At 39.5% G+C, this 21,320-nt stretch overlaps 2 protein-coding genes across 6 annotated transcripts in view; one reads left to right on the top strand and one right to left on the bottom strand.

Annotated features, from left to right (window-relative positions):
• mcf2la (mcf.2 cell line derived transforming sequence-like a) overlaps nucleotides 1–21,320 on the bottom strand; it is a 60,980-nt gene that overhangs the window by 32,871 nt on the left and 6,789 nt on the right. For 4 of the 5 annotated variants that reach the window (XM_051942142.1, XM_051942141.1, XM_051942140.1 and 1 more), the window contains exon 2: nucleotides 587–667. In XM_051942142.1, the coding sequence (XP_051798102.1) occupies nucleotides 587–667 (81 nt within the window). Of the gene's footprint in view, nucleotides 1–586; nucleotides 668–18,877; nucleotides 19,132–21,320 lie in introns of those variants that run through there. The other variant, XM_022204926.2, reaches the window with a different exon arrangement.
• LOC110958403 (radixin) overlaps nucleotides 1–21,320 on the top strand; it is a 90,028-nt gene that overhangs the window by 16,802 nt on the left and 51,906 nt on the right. The gene's annotated exons all lie outside the window — the stretch shown is intronic.

Below are 21,320 nucleotides of genomic sequence, written 5' to 3' on the forward strand. Positions count from 1 at the left end.
GGCCAGCCCTAATTAGAACACAGGAGTGATGGTTGCTGGAAATGTTCCTCTGTACCCCTATGGAGATATTCCATGAAACATTTCCAGTTAGAATAGTCATTTACCACATTAACAATGTCTAGACTGTATTTCTGATTAATTTAATGTTATCTTCAATGCTTTTCTTTCAAAAACAAGGACATTTCTAAGTGAGTATAGAAGCCGCACACAAGACTGAACTTCACTTGACTCCAAAGAATGTAGGTTCGTTGCATTCTGTCTACAACCACAATTTGCTGGATCTTTACGTAAACTACTATTTGGTTTACTTGAATAAGTTTTTGCACCACTGAATCAATCGTCTAGTCTAATCTAATCGACGCTGCATTTCACCGCTTGCCGTCACCCAATAACGTCGCATTGTTCCATGTGATTGGATTTATCAAGCTAATGTAAAACACCGGCTCCACTTGCACCTTCACCGCGACAAGTTGCAGCTAATTCGTTAAATTACTTTCAAATGAGCGTCTCTTACAATTCGTTAAGTCACAAGTTGTGCAATTAAAGGAAAGAACACTTAGTTATATTTGGCTGAAATCACACCAACCTGGCAGAATGGCAAACTGTTTCTGGAGTTCAGAGCCGATTTCTGCTGCACACAGAGGACCGTCCTTCTGCACAATGTCATCTGGACAGAGAGAGGAGAGTTAGAATTATTTAAAAGTCATCATCACTCGTTATTAGACCTGGTGTAGCTTCAAGTTCACAGAATAGACAACAGATGTCCCGTTTGTTCTGTTGGCTGACCAATATAATGGTGAGGTTGGATGAGATGACAAAGATGGAGAGCAAATAAATTAAAAAAATCCGGCTGCAGGGAGCAATATGGGCACATTCTGACATGAACACAATACTACAGTGAGAGCATTTTTGTTTTGTTTTTTATAGCCAACTGCTGGTCTTTTTTATTACTCATATGTCCAATTCACCAACAGTCGCTGCCTCGTTGACCCGTCCCAGCCTCATAGTAACACTGTTAGACGATTAACAGAAGCTAAAATAAAACGGTGTTAATATTTTATTGTATATTTGTAAGTTTGGGGTCACCCAGACAACTCACACTTTTATTCCGTGGAAACATAACTGCACTCCTAAAGAAGCGTGTTTATCTGCAAATTTTTTTAGTATATTTTGATCTGTTTAAAGAAACATTTGATTTAACCCGTTAGCAAACCTTTTAGCATCTTTATAAACAGTGTTTAGTTTGCATTGAGGCTCTAAGTCCGTACGAAAGAGCTGTTAGCCAGTTAGCTCCCCGTGTTAGCATCTTCATACACCGTCTATGGTTAGCATTCAGTCAGTTAGCTCCGGTAGCAGTTAGCTTTTTGGGCTAACTCAGCAAGACAGATCTGTTCGTTTAAGCAGCTCAACAACAGAACACCAAAGAAGAAGAAGAGAAGGGAAAACAAGGGTTTTCTAATCATTAATGAGCCTTTCAACGCCATTAGCTAACACAATGTAGCATTAGAACACAGGAGTGATGGTTGCTGGAAATGTTCCTCTGTACCCCTATGGAGATATTCCATGAAACATTTCCAGCTAGAATAGTCATTTACCACATTAACAATGTCTAGACTGGATTTATCATTTATTTGATGCTATCTTCATTGAAAAATAACAGTTTTTCTTTCAAAAATTAGGACATTTCTAAACGTTTGAATGGTGTTGTACATGTAAAGGCATTTCAGAGGAGAAAGAGGGGAGCAAAAGAGAAGAAAATCACAAAAGAGAAAGGCAGGAGATTGGTGAAAGTGAGGTACATCCACAGAAAGGGGATGAAGTAAACAGCATTTGGATTTCCTCGTCCCTGTGGTCAAGCTGGATTACAGTAATCTCATTTAGCTCCGAGACATGTAGAGAAAGACAGAGATAGAGAAAAACCTCCCTCCCTCCCTTCGGTTGCCATGTGTGACCCGTGTAAGCCGAGGATTGGATCGGTAATTGTGTCGTCTGTGTGCATCTGTGAGGGAAAACTGAGAATTTTTAATGTCTGTCATCTCAGTGGCGGATCGCTATGAAGTGTGTGCATATAGACAAAAGGCTGGCACTGGCTGGCGTGAAGCGTGGCGAGGTTTCCACGCAGTATGGTGGGCCTGGCAGGGAGAGGTATTAATTACCATCAGAGTGCAAAGCAAACAAACTGTTCACATTCTGCAATATCACCCCAAGACGCTTATTATGAGCCTCCAAAACTGGGGGCAGAATAATCTTTCTCGTCAAACTGTCGAAGAGTAGAGTGGACTTGAACAGTAGTGCAGGTTTAAAAGTTATGCAGCTTTCTTTTTTTGCAAGAAAACCTCTTAAAATTGACAGAATCTTCAGAAACCAGACCCAGAGAGTGGACTAAGATTACATGGGGCCCATGCTATTATGTTTTAGTTTAAAAACTGTCTTTTAAACTATTTGAACCCTCCAAAATTACACCATTTATGAGAGCCACAAACAATAAAATCAGCCTGACTCTAAGCTTAAAAGCAGAATATTCCATCGTAATCACTTTGTTCTACTAATTTAATTTAAAAGTTTGCTTAAAAAAACAACAAAAAAAAAACAGTTTGCACTATCTGTGACTCTAAAATCACACCATTTATTACAGCCACAAACCATAAAATCAGCTCAAATCTAAGCTTAAAAGCATAATATTCCATTGTAACCACTTTATTCTTCTTATTTCATTCAAAATTTTGCTAAAAAAACAAGCAAAAACAGTGTGCCCTATCCATGACTCTGAAATGATGCCATTTATTCAAGCCACAAACCATAAAAATCACCAAATCTATGCTTTTTTAAGCATAGTATGCCATCATAACCACTTTGTTCTGCTTATTTGCACCATTTATAAGAGCCACAAACCATAAAATCAACCTGACTCTAAGATTAAAAGCAGAATATTCCATCATTATCATTTTTATCCTACTTATTTAATTTAAAAATTGCTAAAAAACAAAACAAAAACAGTGACAGTCGCAACCAACAATCCCATAACAAAAATTCAAAGACTTGTCGGCTGAACTGCAGGCTGTGTATACACAGAGCAGAGAGGAAACAAGTATGCAAACATATTGAAAATGGCAAAAATTGTCCAGTGTCGGCAACATCTGTGGGAACAAAATATTGGACATGTCCCCATTTTTTTTAAAAGAAAGAAACCACAAAAAATAACTGACTTTCTATTTTCCAAACATTTTACATTCAGTAGATGAGGCTCTGCTGCATCCAAAAGACTGAAAAATTATTTGTGACGGCTTGAAAACTTCAATTAAAAGTGGCCAAGCGTGAGACCAAAGCGATTCCACAGCAAGCATTCATCACAATAAAAATGTTTCTTAGGGAGCTTGCCAAACATGCACGTGTTGATGTTTGTTTCTGTATAATCGGTGGCCCTGAGGACACTCCAACCGTTCCGTACGATGCAGAAACCTGACAGATTAAGAGCTTAAATCTTCAGTAATGCTATATACCGTGTGTCAGCATACCATTGGCTAGACAGTCGCGTAGTGACTCATACTCCATACTGTAGCTCTCCGGTCTCACGTGTCTTCCACACTTAGCACAGAGCAGCATGTGTGAGAGTTTCGGCAGCTGTTCGGGGACGCACTTTATTGTGCAATGACCTTACAATCACTACACATAATGCATGTAGCTGCGGTCAGGCGGGAATCTATTATCCCGGAGGTGTGCATGCAACAATGACTGACACACACAGAACAAGAAAAACACTCGGAGAGCGCAGCACTCCTCCAAGGCTGCACATTCCTCCATATGTCAGAAATGCAGCATTTGTTTATTAGTTATTGATGATCAGAAATCACGACATCATAGAATGTGTCCATTTAATATAGATGTAAACACAAACAAAATGATGTCGTGCTAAGCACAGGCGTATGTTATGCATGTGTACGTTATGTACGGATACCGAATCGCGTGACCTAAATATGTAGCGGCGGCAGGAATTGATGGGAACACCTCCAAAATTTAATCAATTGTTCCTTGTATCATTCCTGACAAATAAGTCCGATAAGTCCGCAGCGGTGGAATTGTAGTGGGATCACAATCAGCTGATGTGGTGTTCACTTGTTGTCATAGTTACAGTGACGCCGTGCTGCTATCTCACAATGCTACAGAAATCTTTAAAAAAATCTCCACATTAATGCAAAATGATTAGAAATTTGTCCAGACTTTGCTCAAAAAAATCCTCTTTTCAATTGAAATTGAACTCTTTTACGATTCACAATCTGTCCAAAATGAGTTAAACATCTGGAATCGCTGAGGTTTCCAACATTACTCCTATTTGACCTCATAAAATAAGTGTGTTCTCTAACTGTTGTCAAAATTTTTCAAAAATGACGTGAAATATGTGCAAAATGACTAGAAATTGCTCAAATATGTCCAGAACTTGTTTAAAAAAATCCTCAACTATTCAAAACCTCTCCAGAAAAAGTTAATCATCTAGGATGGCTGAGAAGGGATAAACATTTTTTTTTAAAAATGGTCCAAAATGACTTTACAGTGTATTCAAACTACAAAAATGTTCTTAATAAAATAGGACACATATTAAATGTTTGTGTCAATAATGGGAAAATGCTGTAGTACTTATAATAAGTCATTTCTGACCTTCACTGAAAATTTTATCCAAATTTGTTAGTCTGTTTTTGAGTAATGTTGCTAACAGACAGACAAATCAATGCCGAATGTCACATAACTCTGCCGCATTCCTTAGTGTTGCAATAATAAAGCCAAGTAAGTCACGGGCAAAGGGGATTAATTTAAAGATGTAAAAGTAACTCAGAATCAATTGCACTGACAGAAAAGACGATGAGGTCGGAAAAACAGCAACGGAAAAGAAACGCTCAAAAAGGAAAAAGAAAAAAAAGCTTTAAAAGCGAGTGTGTTTAACCTTTAAAGCACTTCAGGGAGATGGTTAATGTTGCACTTATTAGTCTCCAACAGCCTGTAATTTACCCCAAAACTGCTGTAACTAACTTCTACTACAGCAGAAACCGGAGTAGTAGTCGTGCTGTAATGCTTCATGTTTGATATGATCCATGGCGGGTCGACTGTGTGTGAGCGAGTGTGTCATCATATGTCATGGTGTGTGTTTCATGGGCTCAGTGGGCCAGCTGTCAGCTCAGTGTGTCAGGCAGTAAGCCACGGCTAAAACCCAAAGTCTGGACGGCAGCCAGACGTGCAGCACCGGCTGGCTCTCAGGCTATACGTTAGTGCATGTGTGTTTGACTTTTAGAAAACTAGATCAGCTTAAAAGCACCATCACCAGTTGAGGAAGAGCTTCTTTACGTACTTCATCTGATTCTTTAGAGCAGGGGTATCAAACTCATCTTAGTTCAGGGGCCATATTCAGCCAGCATGATGAGTTACAAATAACCACAACTCCAGTATTTCCCTTTGTTTTAGTGCAAAAAAAGTGCATTCTGAAAATGTTCACATTTAAGGAATTAACTTTTTACAGATCATCATAAACAGCCTGAAATTTCTTAAGAAAAATAAGTTCAATAGCAGCGGTATTGTGCCTCAGTTTATCATTTACAACTTCCAGATCAGAGTGAATCCATAAAGAACAAAGCATTAAGTCCCAGGTATCTGGAACTGAATGATGTAGTGTTTAACTTTATGATCAAAATGACAAAAGAAGACAAAAAACAAAAACAAGACAAAGTATTCCAAAAATGAGCCGCAAAATGACAAAAACGAGGCACAAAACGACAAAAAATGACACAAATTATATAAAACAAACAAAAAAAGTGACAAAAATGAGACAAAAAAGTTACAAAGTGACTTAAAAATTGACAAACGACAGAAACGAGACAAAGAATTACACAAATGACGCACATGAGACCAAAAAATGACAAAAGTGAAGCACAAAATGACAAAAACATGAGATGAACAACAAAAACAGGACAAAACATTCCAAAAACGAGACACAAAATGACCAAAGAACAATGAGCAATTGAGTAATTTCCTTCATGATCAAAACAGCTTGTCATTTTCTAGAAATTATTTATCGATTTAGCTATCTCACAACAAAAATCTTTAACAAATCCATGGATCCAGACTATAAGCCACATCACTGTTAAAATCTAATCACTTGTTCCTTATGTCATTTCTGACCTTCCCTGAAAATTTCATCCAAAGCCGTTGGTCTGTTTTACAGTCATGTTGCTCACAGACAGACAGACAAACGTACACGATCGTCACATAACTCCGCCGCATTCCTTGATGGAGGAATCATCCGTTTCCAGCTACAATAGTTATTTACCATATTAACAATATCGAGACTAGATTTATGATTCTTTTAATGTCATCTTCATTGAAAAAAAAATGCTTTTCTTTCAAAAATAAGGACATTTCTAAGTGACCCCAAACTTTTGAACGGTAGTGTACACATATATATATAGGGAAAGAGAGGGGGTTAAAAAAAGAGGAAAACAATTTCTTTAAGCTTAAAAAAACTACTCAGTGCACTACAGACGTGAGTGCTGCAGATATATCAGACATTCAGGCGTCGGGCAGCTTTTCACTGCAGCTCAAACTCTCAAACTCCCCGCTTTGTCCTCCAAGGAATGAATGAAATTTAGCTATAGCGGCGAGGCTGCAAGCGAACCCTTTTACCCACCAAACAACACACACACACACACATTGAGACTGGAAGTGGGGCAAACACAAATAGTGATTATGGGGGGCCGAGAAAGAATGTCCCCCCGCCTCTTTGGACCCTTCCCCCCGGCTCTGACACCTCTTCCCCACTTCATTCATCCTTTTTTCCAGGGGCTTAACTGAGGGGCACAATAATACATCACTCAACAATCTTCCCTTTCACACTAAATATTACAGCGTTTAACTTTTTTCTACAAGATTCTCCAGATTCCTGCATGAAAGTTAGAGTCAAAGTTGCGCTAAATTATGTCTCCTAACTCCTCATTTAGGATTGAAATGTGATATATCACACAGCAGAGAGCTAACCTGAGCCATTTCACGCACTTGACTGTCTCCGGCTGAATTCCTGTTTGTGTACGAGAGATTAAGCGCTGGATTTAGAGGGGTGAAAAGATAGTGAAGACGAGGAGGAGGAGGGGAAGGGAAGACTGGGTATGAGGCAGTCGGAAAAAAGAGAGCAGAGGTGCTGTCGTCTCAATAAGATGAAATGGAGGACAGGGTTTCTTTACACATGCCTACATATTTAATGCGTTGGCCTGGTGGTAGCTGATACCGTGGAGGTGATCAGTCTGTCAAAACTCTAGAAAGTGGCGTTTTTTCTTTACAAGACCGGAGATCACATGATGAGTCAGGTTGTGAACAAACCGTCGGGGTAGTCAAATGAGCAGTATTTGGATATGAAATGTGAACATGACTCACCCTGTTCACGTCCACCACATAGTTTCCTGAGCAGTTCTGCGTTATTACTGACATTTCAGCGCATAAAGCAGTTTGGGAGCACCCTAGGAGGTACTTCTGCAAGTTAATATGAAGAGATTAAATTGAGAAAAATCTGAAATTCCAAACTAATAGCAAATACGACTAACCAGCAACCTGAAAATAATGAATGTGGCAGCTAAACCTTCACAGCAGAGTTGCTTTTTGATCCATTGTGAAGTATAATTTGTAGGGCTGGCCCGAATAGTGGTTTCTGGCCTACGAATTTTTGGGCCCTATTAAAGACGAATATCCGAATATTCGTTCCGCCCCGTAATGTCCGGCGACAGAGACGCCCCGAATATTCGGATCCGTTTGTCTTGTCTCCCGGGTCCAAATTTTGCCTTCGTTTTGTCTTCAGTTAAACTGAAGAATTCCCAAACAGCGGAGGTCTTCAGCATCTTGTCTTGTGTTGATGCAACGAAGTGAAGCATGACGTCAGAATCAGCAGCAACCCGGCCATTCGGGTGGTGGTAACAAACAGGAATGGATGAGCCGAGATGAGCCGAACACGACGGAATGAGCTGAAGTGGGCCAAAGGCGAAGGGAAGAGACGGGCTATTCGGATACCAAAATTAATATCCGGATACCACCGTAGCGAACGAATATTCGGATATTTGGGTCAGCCCTAATAATTCGTCATATGATGCATTATTCGCTAACTAACAGGAAGCCTGAGCTTTTATTTTTAGACATGAGACAGGTTACCCTATTTGAAATAGTACAGGCAATGAAAGCGAAACAGCTAAATATTGAATAAATGGTCAACATTGATGGCTAGGTTGATTAAAAAGCTAAAAATAATGGAATAATGGTAATGGAAAAATAGTTGTGTACAAGAGGTCCTCGATTTACGACGTCCTCGAGTTATGGCGTTTTGCTGTTATGTCGGACCTGATTTTTTTTTTTTACTAGTTTGAGGCATACAACTAAAAATTATTTTAGTTTATTAGGCTTATTGCACTTTTAAGCAATTTATTGTAGTTGTGACAACAAAAGTCAATACATATTATTAAAACTTGGGATATAAGAGTTATCTTGATGTAACGCAAATAAAAATACTACAGCATGCAGGTGGTGGTGGACTTGCACAATAGTAGGTCTTAAATGGTTAAAAAGCAGCATATGAGACTTCTGTCTTTCCACATACTTGAAAATATTGTTCATTAGCTTGTTTTTGCTGATCTAATATGCTTCAAAGTGCTGAACCTCATGTCCACTAGCTCTCCTTTACTCTCCTCCATTTGTGCATCAAGAAAACTCTGAATACTAGCAGTTCAATTAAGTCCTATCAGGAGGATTGTTGTTCTTAATGTCTATTGCTGTGCACACACACACGCATCCTGCTTTGTTCTGAAGTCAGTGCAGGTTTCCATTGCTAAACACACACTGGCAGTTGAAAGCCGTCAGCCAGCTGTTCCCTGCTTGTTAACGGCAGCCAGTGCTGGTGGCTGGTCAGAGTTCAAAGCCACAGGAAGCAGGAGATGGCTGACAACTAGCAAACAGAAACAAGCATGGACACGGAGGTGGATGACACGTAGACCTCAGATGTACACAGACAGACATATAGACACCGTGGGGGGGTTGAGCAAACCAACAGGAACACTGATAACGGTGTCTCCTTTATGGGTTGTCGCTGGAATCAAAGTGCCGTCATTTCTTTTCTCTTAAAGTGCAGTCTAGACCAGGGATGTGACATTCATTTTAGTTCAGCCCAGTTTCATCTCAAGTGGGCCGTAACAGTAAAATCACAGCACAAAAACCTATAAATAAGCACAGCTCCTAATGTTTCCTTTGTTTTAGTGGAAAAAAAGTATCACAGTGTTTCTACAAAAGTACAAGATCAAAAAGATAAAAAAAACAACAAAAACAAAACAAAATATCACAAAAATGAGACACAAAATGACTAGAAATGAGACGAAAAGTTCCAAAGCGACAAAAAAAAAATGGACGCCTGAAAGAAACGAGACAAAAAATTACACAAATGACAAACGAGACCAGAAATGACAAAACCAAGAAACAAAACAGCAGAAAACTCGAGACAAAAAACACAAAACATCACAATGATACACAAAACAACAAATAAAGCAACACACAAAATGACAAAAACGAGAAAGAAAATGACAAAAAGACGAGATAAATGACAAAAGACAAAAATGTGATGCAAAACGACAAACACGAGACACAAAACGACAAAAATTAGACAAGCGAGAAAACAAAAACAAACAAAAATTCAACAAAGAAGTTAAAAAGTGACGGAAAATGGACAAATGACAAAAACCAGACAAAAAATTACACATATCACAAAAGCAAGACCAAAAATGACAAAATCGAGAAACAAAACGCCAAAAAATAAAACAAAAAACACAAGCGAGATAAAAAAGGAAACACAAAATGACAAAAATGAGAAACAAAGCAAGGCTGAAAACTTGAAAACATCCTTTATACCTTCACCTACAAACCAGCGATGATTCAGTGTTTTCCAACATACGCTTGCTGTTTTTCTACATGTTAGGTCGCATGTTTTGGATGCTGAAGCAGCAAGAGTTTAGCCACAGATCAGAGTTTCCTGCAAGGCATCGAAATAACAAGAAAGTGGAAGATTGAGTTGATGCGAAACAGACATCCACAGTAAAAACACAAAGGAAGGATGTCACCGAGCCCAAGATTTAGGCGTCACTGAAACGCTTCATCTGTTGCTATGGCATGCACCAAATAGAAACGGCTGACTTGGCATGTAGACTGTAAGGCGTGGAGGGTTAAAAGTCGCTGTGTTGCTATCAAATGCCGGCAGAGAGAAGGGCAGTTGTGCCCGTGTGTGTGTGTGTCGGCTTGTCGAGAAGCAAAGATCCGTCAGCAACCATGTGCGCACTTATGTGAGGGAATCCAAGCTTTATTATCAGGCATTATAGTCGGGGTTTACCAAAGCCCCATCTGTCACTGCTGAGGGGCATCTAACACATACATACACACTGGACAGAGGCTGGCATGCACACACACACCATGCCAAACAACAACTGGGTCACAGGGCCAACAGTGGCTTGGAATGTGTGTCCACGTTCAGTTATGTTTATGTGTTTTTGTGTTTGTGTGTGCCCATCCCCAAAGCCAAAGCCTGAATTAGGCTCAAGAAACATCCGCAGCCAGACGAATATTAAAATATGACTGATGTTCACATGATTTCACAAGCATTCGGTTTGGGTTCCTCTTTGTGTTTGAAGCTGCAGCTGTCAGAGAGGGGAGTTATTTTTATTTACACTTCATTTCCCAGAAAATATTCCAATTCAAGGATGAATAATAGGACTGTCCGAGTAGCAAGTAGTCAAAAAAGTGTAAAAATACAAACAAATTTCAAATTTGGTGCACAAAATTCCATTTTACCCTTTGTTCTTTTACAGTTTTCTTATAGAAGTCTTGTTATTTTTGATACATGGTTAGAAATGCAGAACAGTGGCTTCAGGCTTTACTCTGTCGCTGGCAGGGAGCCCCGATCTACTGAATAGACGGTGGCATCATCATCTTAGCAAAACAACACGCTACTGTGCCTCGTCTACAGTCTGCGCTGCCGTCACAACACACAAGGACACGCAATCCCTCTCGGACCCGATTCCCATTCAGGGTAAAACCAACTGTATTCGCAAAAAAACGACCAATTAGTTGAGCTTCTGTTGTCTGGGATGGCATGGAATTGATTTTATGAGTGTAGAAATGCCATTAAAAGACAAACAAATCAGATGGTGGTTTGCGTCAGACGGGTTGTTACGGCTTTTTATTGTGTGGAGACAATAGACAGCGGCTTATGTTACTGCACAACACAAATTAAGCCATTTACCAGGCAGTTAATGCTCATTAAATATGTTTTTTTGCCTTTTTCTACATGTGCCAGAAACAGTCAATTTCAAATCATATCGTGACACGTATCGTTACCACATACTCTGGCTCAATATGTAGGTTTTTGTATTTCTATATTTCAGCCTAACAATAATAATAGCATTTTATTGTCATCTATTAAAGGCTAGAAGCAGAATACATCAGTCAAAGTACTCTTCATGTATAAACTGTAGTACTGAGTATACATAGAGCGTGTAGGGGCAGCAGACTCATAGGGTTTTAATCTTTAGTAACAGCTGTTTGCTCTTGCATTATGCTATATATCTAATCATTTGTACATTTTTTTGGATTTCTGGAAATAATCTTGCAACTCGACCCCCATTTACATAATTACTGGTTTAATCCCTAAACAACTGTAGAGTAAAAAGACAAGTTGTGGTTTCTATTAAAATATAGCCTGTCATAGGTTTGTTGAAGACATTTACACACCCACACTTAAGAACTACCAGACGATGAAATCCTTAAATTTCTGCAGCAAGTGCAGGCGGTGGCAAATGTCCACAGGTTTCAAAATAGAGCGGAACATTTCCAGCAACCGTCACTCCTGTGTTCTAATGCTACATTGTGTTAGCTAATGGTGTTGAAAGACTCATTGATGATTAGAAAACCCTTGTGCAGTTATGTTAGCACATGGATAAAAGTGGGAATTTTCATGGAAAACATGGCATTGTCTGGGTGACCCCAAACTTTTAAATGCTAGTGTAGATGTGAATAATTTTGAGTTGTGACTGATTTAATATCTAAGCAGCTTTCCGAATAGCATAATACAGCGGGTCCTTGGTTTACGATGTTCTTGACCTGTGGCGTTTCGTCGGAACTGGTTACGTGGAACTAGATGGCAAAGTGGACAAATGAGTCCTCACACGACGCTATTTTTGCCCTTCATTATGGCTCCCAAGCGTAAATCAGTCTCTTCTGATGGCAGTGCTTCGAAGAAAGGGAAATAAATCTTCATGGAAGTGAATTTAGATATAACAAAACGCTCAAGTTGTGGAAACAGTGCAACATATTCTGTTATCTTCTTGTAAAATGACTCATACATCCATGAAAGTCATTGGTATTCATAACTTTTTCGAAGAACTGATCGATATTGTGATGCACGTAACAGCTTTGTTTACATTTTTTGCTGGAGTTCCAACTATCGGCAGAAACCCAACATAAGTCGAGGACCGCTGTAGTTGGTAAGACGTAAGGCCTCTCGTGGGTATTCATGAATCAAGAAACTCCTAAATACAGGGAGCTGGTTGGGAGATCTGTGGTGCAACTCACTACAGCACAAAGCATGTCCTCGCAATTTTGTGGGTTTAAATCCACGTCCTCCTCTCTCTCTCTCTCTCTCTCTCTCTCTCTCTCTCTCTCTCTCTCTCTCTCTCTCTCTCTCTCTCTCTCTCTCTCTCTCTCTCTCTCTCTCTCTCTCTCTCTCTCTCTCTCTCTCTCTCTCTCTCTCTCTCTCTCTCTCTCTCTCTCTCTCTCTGCCATTAGAGGAAAAAAAAACAGACGGTAATAGCTGAGCTGAGAGCAAAACCAGCAGATATAACAGCAGCCTTTTTTTTAGCTGCCTCTGGCCATCCCCACCAGTCATTACACCGCACGGAACAAAGAACATGAAAACTCAGAAAGACAGAGTGGGGAGGGAGGGGAAAAAAAGCAGCAAATGACATACAGAGAGAAAGCCAATCAGCAAAGAATCCAACAGGACTGTGTTTTTACTTGCCCTCAAAGAAACCTTAAGGAAAAACCTGAAGGACTTTTTTACACAATGACATCATGCACTGGAAGTCAGGCTTATTTCTTAGAATAGTCTTAAAGGTCACCGAGGTTCTGTTGGATTCAATGGATGTTTAAATAAAAGTCAACTTTGGAGCCTTTCACAGGAGCACAGAAATTTGATCCGAACTTAAGTAGGTCATGATTAAAAGGTCAGCGATCATCTACAGAAACTAATACTTTCTCACAGCTTCTCGAGCACAAAGAAAAGCAAGCTCTGATTTGTTGCACTTTCCCCCAGGGATGGAAATACGGATTTGTAGAGAGCAGTTTTAGTTTAGGTTACCAACTATTTGTGCTTCTTTTTGGCCTGTGAAAGCAGGTCACCAGGATTTAATTTGACAAATACTTTTTATTTGCATTAAGTTGCATTGTCCAAAGGTTGATGCTACAGGTACGGACCCGTACCCATAGCATCTGTACTAGAGGTACGGACCCGTACCCGTAGCATCTGTACTAGAGGTACGGACCCGTTAAGGTCACTGAAGAGCTGGCGCCGGTTAACTACTATTTGCTGCACATTACAGGCAGTTTATATGAATGACTTTGACGGCGAACATTGTATAATTTAACCAAAAATACACCGTCTCCTCTCACACTTTAGACATTGCAGTTTTTACGCTTTTAGACGCCGTGTCTAAATTGTTTGAAGTCCAGCTCCTATTAAGTAGTTTACCGCGTTCAGTGGTGGAAGCGGCTGACGAACTCCATTGCAAATGTTCCCATTTAATTTCGGACGCTAATTTACAAGATAAAGTTAAGGATGTCGAATATGAAACAAACACTCGTGAATGGTGAGGAGCAGCTCTTTAATTCGGCATGAATTAAAAAAAACCACAAACTCGATTTACTGTGATATTGTGAGATTTGTTTGTGGTTATGTAACTTAGCCATTCAACAGAGTCCGCTAACATTAAAGTGACTGATGTGCAGTGTCTGTGTTGCCAGACGTAGAAAATACGTCAGGGTTTTGTTTAGGTTGTTAATATGTAATAGTCTGTCGCTACTTTTGAAGGTAAAAAAATACTTTTCGTTTGCTGGCTGTTAGTTCTGCCATTTGTTTTGTTTGCTGTCTGTGCTTTATTAGAACAGGATCACGTGAAGAAAAAGTTTTGCTATTTTTAATAGTAGTGCTGATTTCAACCCCCAAATCGCTGTCCGTGAAAAAGTCAGATAATGATATTTATAAGACATTATGCATGATAGAAAAGAGAACAGAAGATGACTGACATGACAGGCTCGGCACGCAGATTCACCTCGAATCACGGAAGCGCCTTCATCACTCGGATTACCAAGCCGGCTCTTTAATATTTATGTCCGTCGGATTACCAGCCAATCACAAAGCGCGTTCATCAGCCGGCTCATTAATATTCATGTACGTCTCATTAATATTTATGATAAGGGAAAGTGCCGTATCCGTAGGCCACAGGCTACAGGTACGGGTCCGTATCTGTAGACACTACCTTGTCCAAAACAGATTCGTAATTTGACAGGCAAGGATGGGTTTAATACAAAGTTACGATATAGGAAGTGTAAGAAACTTTTCCACTTTTTTATCTGCCATCTTTTGGCATTTCATTTGTCGTTTACTTCTGTTTTTAGTTGATATTTTATGTCGCAATTTTCCATTTCTGTTTTCCATTGCTGATTGCTTTTCTTGACGCTACAAAACTATTCTCGGAAGTTTAGACACCAAAATTACTTAGTCATTATCACTCATTCAAATGCTTTTCATTTAGTGTTTGCTTTGATTAATGCTACAAAGCTACTTGATTAGGAGAATGTCATGGTTTGGGTTGAAATATATCCACGCAATGCTAAAATCAAAGCTGGTCATCTTCTACATTTCTCGAGTCCCTTTAGAATCCGCTCAATATCAAGATTTTACAGCCTTTTTTGTGAAGATGATACATATTTGTGAGCAAGGTTATTGACATGAATGTAAAATACCTCATTACATCAACTTCAAGGCGTATCTACTAAACCATTTAACCCAGGGGGAATCTGTGTATTAGCATGATAAATATGTAGCTTTGTTGAAAATCAATTTGTTTGATTTCTTCGATTTTATTTTTGCACCGCCCCATCTCCCCTCGGGGATCGTTAAAAATTCATTTAGCTTTGTATTGAATTTACTGAACATGTTTGCCTGCTTGCGATATCTCGTCTCGTGTTGTGTGTGTGTGTGTGTGTGTGTGTTAATGGGACTCTTGGGGATAAAATAAATTGACTGAAAGATACTGCACATTACAACAGCTACTGCTGCTTCTGCTGAATCCAGTACAAACATGGAAATTGAACTTGAACGCTTCCTGTTCTTCCACGATAATAACTCGCTGACTTGCAGACCCACGCTTCAGATTGCCTTAAGGGAGCACAGCCAGGACTTGTCAACTTCTAATCTTGACTTGGCAAAAAGCAGCACACGGAAAGGCTGATATCTTAGTACTTGTATGTGAAGGTCTTTCTCGTGTTGTGGGGACCTACGTCTTGTTCCACAGTGACGCTATGGGGACGTGTCTTCCTTACAGGGACAAATAGTGTCCCCATAATGTAAATCAAATCATTATAAGAGTCATTCCAGAATTGGAGGACATTTTACATCGAACTCATCAAATTTCAAATAATCCAAAATACTAAAACATGCTTTTGTTGCATAAATTTACAAATTTGAAAAAAAAAAAAGGAGAAAAAAAATGTTTGAAAATATTTTTGAAATACTGATTAAGTCTGGAGTTCACCCTACAAAGTCATTTTCCTCTAGTCGCACCACCCTTACGACCAAATTGAATGGCAAATAAAGCAGTTACAATTAGATTTAAGTTAAATTATTTGGTATTATTTTTAATTGATGTTTCATTTTTTATCCATGTAATATCTTAAATAATAATCATTACACATGTGTCCAAAAACAACCCTGTTAGCATAACCTTTTTAGCTGGTAGAAGAAAAAGACAACAATGAATCACATGAAACGCTAGAATTGACATTGTATTATCATAACCTCATCAGCCTTGATTGAATATCTCACTCTACCTCATATTATCAGGATAAGACTAATTCTTTAGACTTTTTACTTTACTGTTTTCCATCAGTCAGTTTCTCCTCTTGGTCAGCAGTAATAGCTAGCTAAATATCTAGCTTCTACTGCTGAGAAAAAGCTAACATTAGCATGGATTAGCAACCCTGTAACTGTGATTAGAGTAGGGTGAGCAAACAACACATAAAACATGGAATAAAAATGCTACCATTGATGTGTAACCTGAGCCAATCAAGCCTTTGATAGTTTATTACCCATTATTGATGAATATGTAGAAAATTGAAAAAATGAAGGTTTATGTTTCAAAATTTTTTTAAGTCCAAATGTCCTCCACTTCTGGAATGACCCAAAAGGTAAAGACTTGTTTTAGGTTTAGGTTGATGCTTGGAAAATGGTTCGGCAAGTGGTAGACTTGTGTCTGTAAGTCCATATAACGTCCTCTGAAGTCATGGATACACAACTACATGTGCTAACAGGTTGTATCGGCTCACAGGATAACCTCAGTCCATCAGCCAGCAAAGCAAACAAGCTCGCTCTCTCTGCACGGCAACGCAAAACAAAACACATCACAATGTACACACACCTGAAAAAGCCCCACAGGGGGCAAAGAAAAGCACGATAGAATCCCTGCGGATTATTATCAACACTGCGGCTCACGGGTTTGCAATTACTTCAAAAAAAAGCAAACACCAGAGCGGAATATATGAGATTGAGTCAATTGATGAACACACACACACACACACACACACACACACACACACACACACACACACACACACACACACACACACACACACACACACACACACACACACACACTGTGTTTTTCTATCATTGTGGGGACATACCATTGACTCCCATTCATATCGAACCCCTAACCCTTACCCTAACCTTAACCCAGACCAAAACAATGCCTAACCCTAAAGAAACATTTTTGCACTTTTACTTTTTTCAGTCACAACAACATGGCCAAGAAAACACTGTTTAAACTTGTGGGGACCGAAATGAGGTCCCCACAAGTGGCATTGTTTTCGGTTTTCCTACGGTTGTGGGGACATTTGGTTCCCACAAGTATAGCCAGCACCTGACCACACACACACAACTGAATGTGGACACAAGGGGGAGGAGATGTTGACATTCAAACGCTCAAAAGGGTTTTGTCCCAGCGTTGCTCCCAACTGACAAGAGGAAGCACACTGTGTTAATGGGGACGAATGTGATTAACATGCGGTCAGTGTGCCCCTCTATGTACTGTACTGTGGATGGACCGACCTCACATTAGCACACTCCAGCACAGGACCCCGGGACACACTGCTCCGTCCACTTAAGATTTCATGATGTAACCGTCTGATGGATAGTAATGCCTTCAGCAGGAAAAGCATCTTGGTGCAGCGAGACAAAATCAATGCGGATAACAAAGTCAGGTCACGTTGATTCACTTAGTTCATTCATAAAGTGGTTTACTCTTATTTATACATTGCTTTCAACAGGAGAGACTTGTCACACTGTACAGTTAGTTTGTCCAACGCTTCAAATTTACTGTAACAGCAGCTTGTAGTGCTTTACATGAGGGTGTTTTTCTTTGCTCTGGGGTTTCAGGCATGTTGGTTCTGTAAAGCGTCTTGAGACCATCTGAATTGTAATTGGCGCTATATCAATTAAATTAAATTAAATTAAAAGATTATCCCCAAAATATTATTCACAATAATGTTGTAGATCTTGTGATGAACATTTAAGGGGATATTTCAGCATTGGAATTTTTTTTTCCAGAAAGATATATTTTTTAATGCGGAGATAGTTTTGAAATCCCCTCAGTGTTGTTTCCGGGTCATAATTATTGTGACACAAAAAATCGTGATATTTCTAGAAAATCTTTTAAAAAGTTGTCTGTTTCGATTCCTTTTTGGCGAATTAATACCACTTAAGAGATGAGTGTCGGGGGTGAAAATAGCAAGATTATTTATGGTATTTTCCTAGCATCAACTTAAATCTAATTTAACCGTAAACCTAAAACAAGTCTTCACCTTATAATGATTTGATTTACATTCTCGGGTCACTTATTGTCCCCCTAAGGAAGACACGTCCCCATAATGTCACTGTAGAACAAGATGTAGGTCCCCACAACACGATAAAAGAAGCACTAAAATATCAGCCTTTCCTTATTCTGCTCCATCAATCTCTAAATGCACTTTTCTGTTATTTTTAAGTATACTAAATTAGCAACTGACAACCTGAAACCAGCCATGGGTAGCAGCCATGTTTACGCCGTGTTTGTTCTGACTCAGTCCTGTTAAAATCTGCAGCTCTGACTGATACTGACTGCTCCACTGTTTGTTATCGGCTCCCTTTTAGAGAAGGCAGAGCTCAGGTAATGAACCCTGCAGCTTCTGGAGGCAGTAAGTTACACTCTGGCTCTGCTTTCGCACCTGGTCTCCCGCCGATTCCAAATACAGAACATGATTCAGCTGGACCAACTCAGCTGTGCATAAAACAAACACGCACACAAAAGCTTTATGACCCGCACAACACAGTTTTTTTTCTTTTTTTTTTTTGCAGATGCAGAAAAGCACCTGCAGAATTCTCACAGTCTAATCTGTCTGTATGAAACTTATTCACACACAAGAATGACAGCAACACACACACACACACACACACACACACACACACACAGATACACACTAATAACAAATGATGAGTCTCCACACAGTGTACCTGTCATCATCTTCAGCTGCAGCCACAGCCTGGTGATATCGTGGCAGAGTTGAGACACTCGGTTCAGAGCCATTGTTTTGCCGGTGCATCTATGCAGCCTTTACCCCCACACGCACACACCTCATTCACACACACACACACACACACACACCGTTAAAACACACTCACACACAGCCACATATTCTGTCAGAGAACATCCCAGTGGAAGTTCAGGCAGTCCATTCCGCCACAGCCGAAGACTTCAGCCGCTTACTGAGCTGTCACAGCGCAGCACAGCCCCCTCACACACACACTCTCTCACACACACACACACACACACACTCGGTCTGTGCCAGCCAGAGAGGCGGAGTTTCTGAAGCCCCACCCCCAGTTTCACGTTTCACACTGTTTTCAGATAGGTGAAGATAAGAGAGGGTATGGAAGCCTCTAAAGTCCTGAATAATCGATGGAAAAAAACGCACAAAAACACATCTGACAGCAGCTTTTACTCAGAGTTTGGTGAGAAACAGTGGCCATACTTTATAATGATTATTGTTTGTCATCGTTAATAATCTGTCTTTAGTGTGTCTCTATGAATGTTAGCTGTTAGCTTGTTTTGAATTTTAGGCAGAATGAATTATGGTCTCTTCGCCGATGTTAATATAGCTTAAAAATTGTCCAAAATGACTCAGACCTGCCTCAAAGTCCTGAAATGCTCCAAAATATAATATTTTTTTCGAAAACAAATAATAAAATAAAACATCAGTTCAAAATGCCTCACAAATTGTCCAAAGTGTCTCCAAAATAGTGCAAAATTCCTCCAAAAGAGTGACCTGGCTCAAGAATTTTCCAAATGAATGTTTACAAATATCTCAAAAATGATACAAAATTACTCTGAATTTGCCTAAAATAACTGAAAATTGTCCAAAATGCCAAAAGGAAACGGTGGGAAATGCCTCAGGCAAGTCAAAAATTGTTTAAATGAATTTTAAAAAACACTAAATGATTAAAAAAAATGAGACGAAAACACAAGTGAGACAAAAAGGAAAAACAGAATGACAAAAAGAAGTAATAAAATTACAAAAACCCAATACGAACGGCAAAAGTCAGACAATAAACAAGACAAAATATTACAAAAATGAGGCAAACGACACGGAATAAAACAAAAGAGGGACAACAAATCTACGACAGAGAAAAAAGTGATAAAAAAGTAGACAAGCAACACAACAGAGACAAAACAACAAAACGATACACAAAACAGCAAATAGAGCAGAACACAAAATGACAAAAATAAGACAAAAAACACAAGTAACACAAAAAAGAAACGCATAACGATAAAAACGTGAGACAAACGGTAAAAGTCAGACAAAAAAACAAGACAAAATCTTACAAAAATGTTTCCTTCCATAGAGGTGCAGGACTTTATATTGCAGTAAAATGAACCCACTGTGAGAACAAACTGCCAGAAACTGCTTGGAGCTCATCAAAAATACGCTACTCCAGTACAACAGATTGCAACTTTAACTTCCAGGCTTCCAAATTTCCCACCAACACTCGAACACACCACGCTGGCAGGATAGCGCAATAAAAACTAGGCTTCAAATCAGGCACATAAAGTAAACATGATTTCTAATCTGAGCCCTGTAAACGATCCAAAAGAGAGAGAGACGCACGCACGCACGCACGCACGCACGCACGCACGCACGCACGCACGCACGCACGCACGCACGCACGCACGCACGCACACACAGACACAGACACAGACACAGACACAGACACAGACACCGACAGCAGGGGGACCCATTGTGCTGCAAACAGACACAGTGATAAGTTGGTCTAGTGAAAACGAGAACAGACTCTCCGGAGTTCGATTCATAAAATGCTGTTGGCCCGCTGAGGAAAACACTTTATTTTTTTTAAAAAACTGTTGCTTCTGCTTATCCAACATCACACCTGCTTTTATTCACATGAACAAGAAACGCAGCGACTTCTCACAGCCCTCTTTGTGATTTCTGAATGGTGAAAATGCAGGAAAAACTGCCATAAGATGTGCTGAAACTGTAATTAAAGCAGTGTAGCCAAAGCAAAGTAAATTCCTGCTTTTGTTTCATTAATTCTACATCCATAAGAAAGAGGTGAAAGTGATTTTAGATGAAGGAGGATCAGATTCAATGACACTGCTGACCAGCACAAAAGGGATGATCCACTTAGATGTATGGACATATATTAACGCACATCCCTTGCTCGGTTACGCTCAGCTTGAATTCTCCAGTTGCAACTTAAAGGAAAGACATTTATGCATCAGGGTCAATATATAATTGAAGGACTTTTGAAGTCCATGGGATATATCTAGCACACGTTTTTATTAAAAGTAAAAAAGTAACATTTTTTATGTTCATGTCTTTACAAATTCCATCATTATTTATTACATAAACAATCACTTGTTAATAAAAAAAAGACTGGA

This window comes from Acanthochromis polyacanthus, chromosome 22, assembly GCF_021347895.1.
Source record: "Acanthochromis polyacanthus isolate Apoly-LR-REF ecotype Palm Island chromosome 22, KAUST_Apoly_ChrSc, whole genome shotgun sequence".
In the NCBI taxonomy this organism is placed as follows: domain Eukaryota; kingdom Metazoa; phylum Chordata; class Actinopteri; family Pomacentridae; genus Acanthochromis; species Acanthochromis polyacanthus.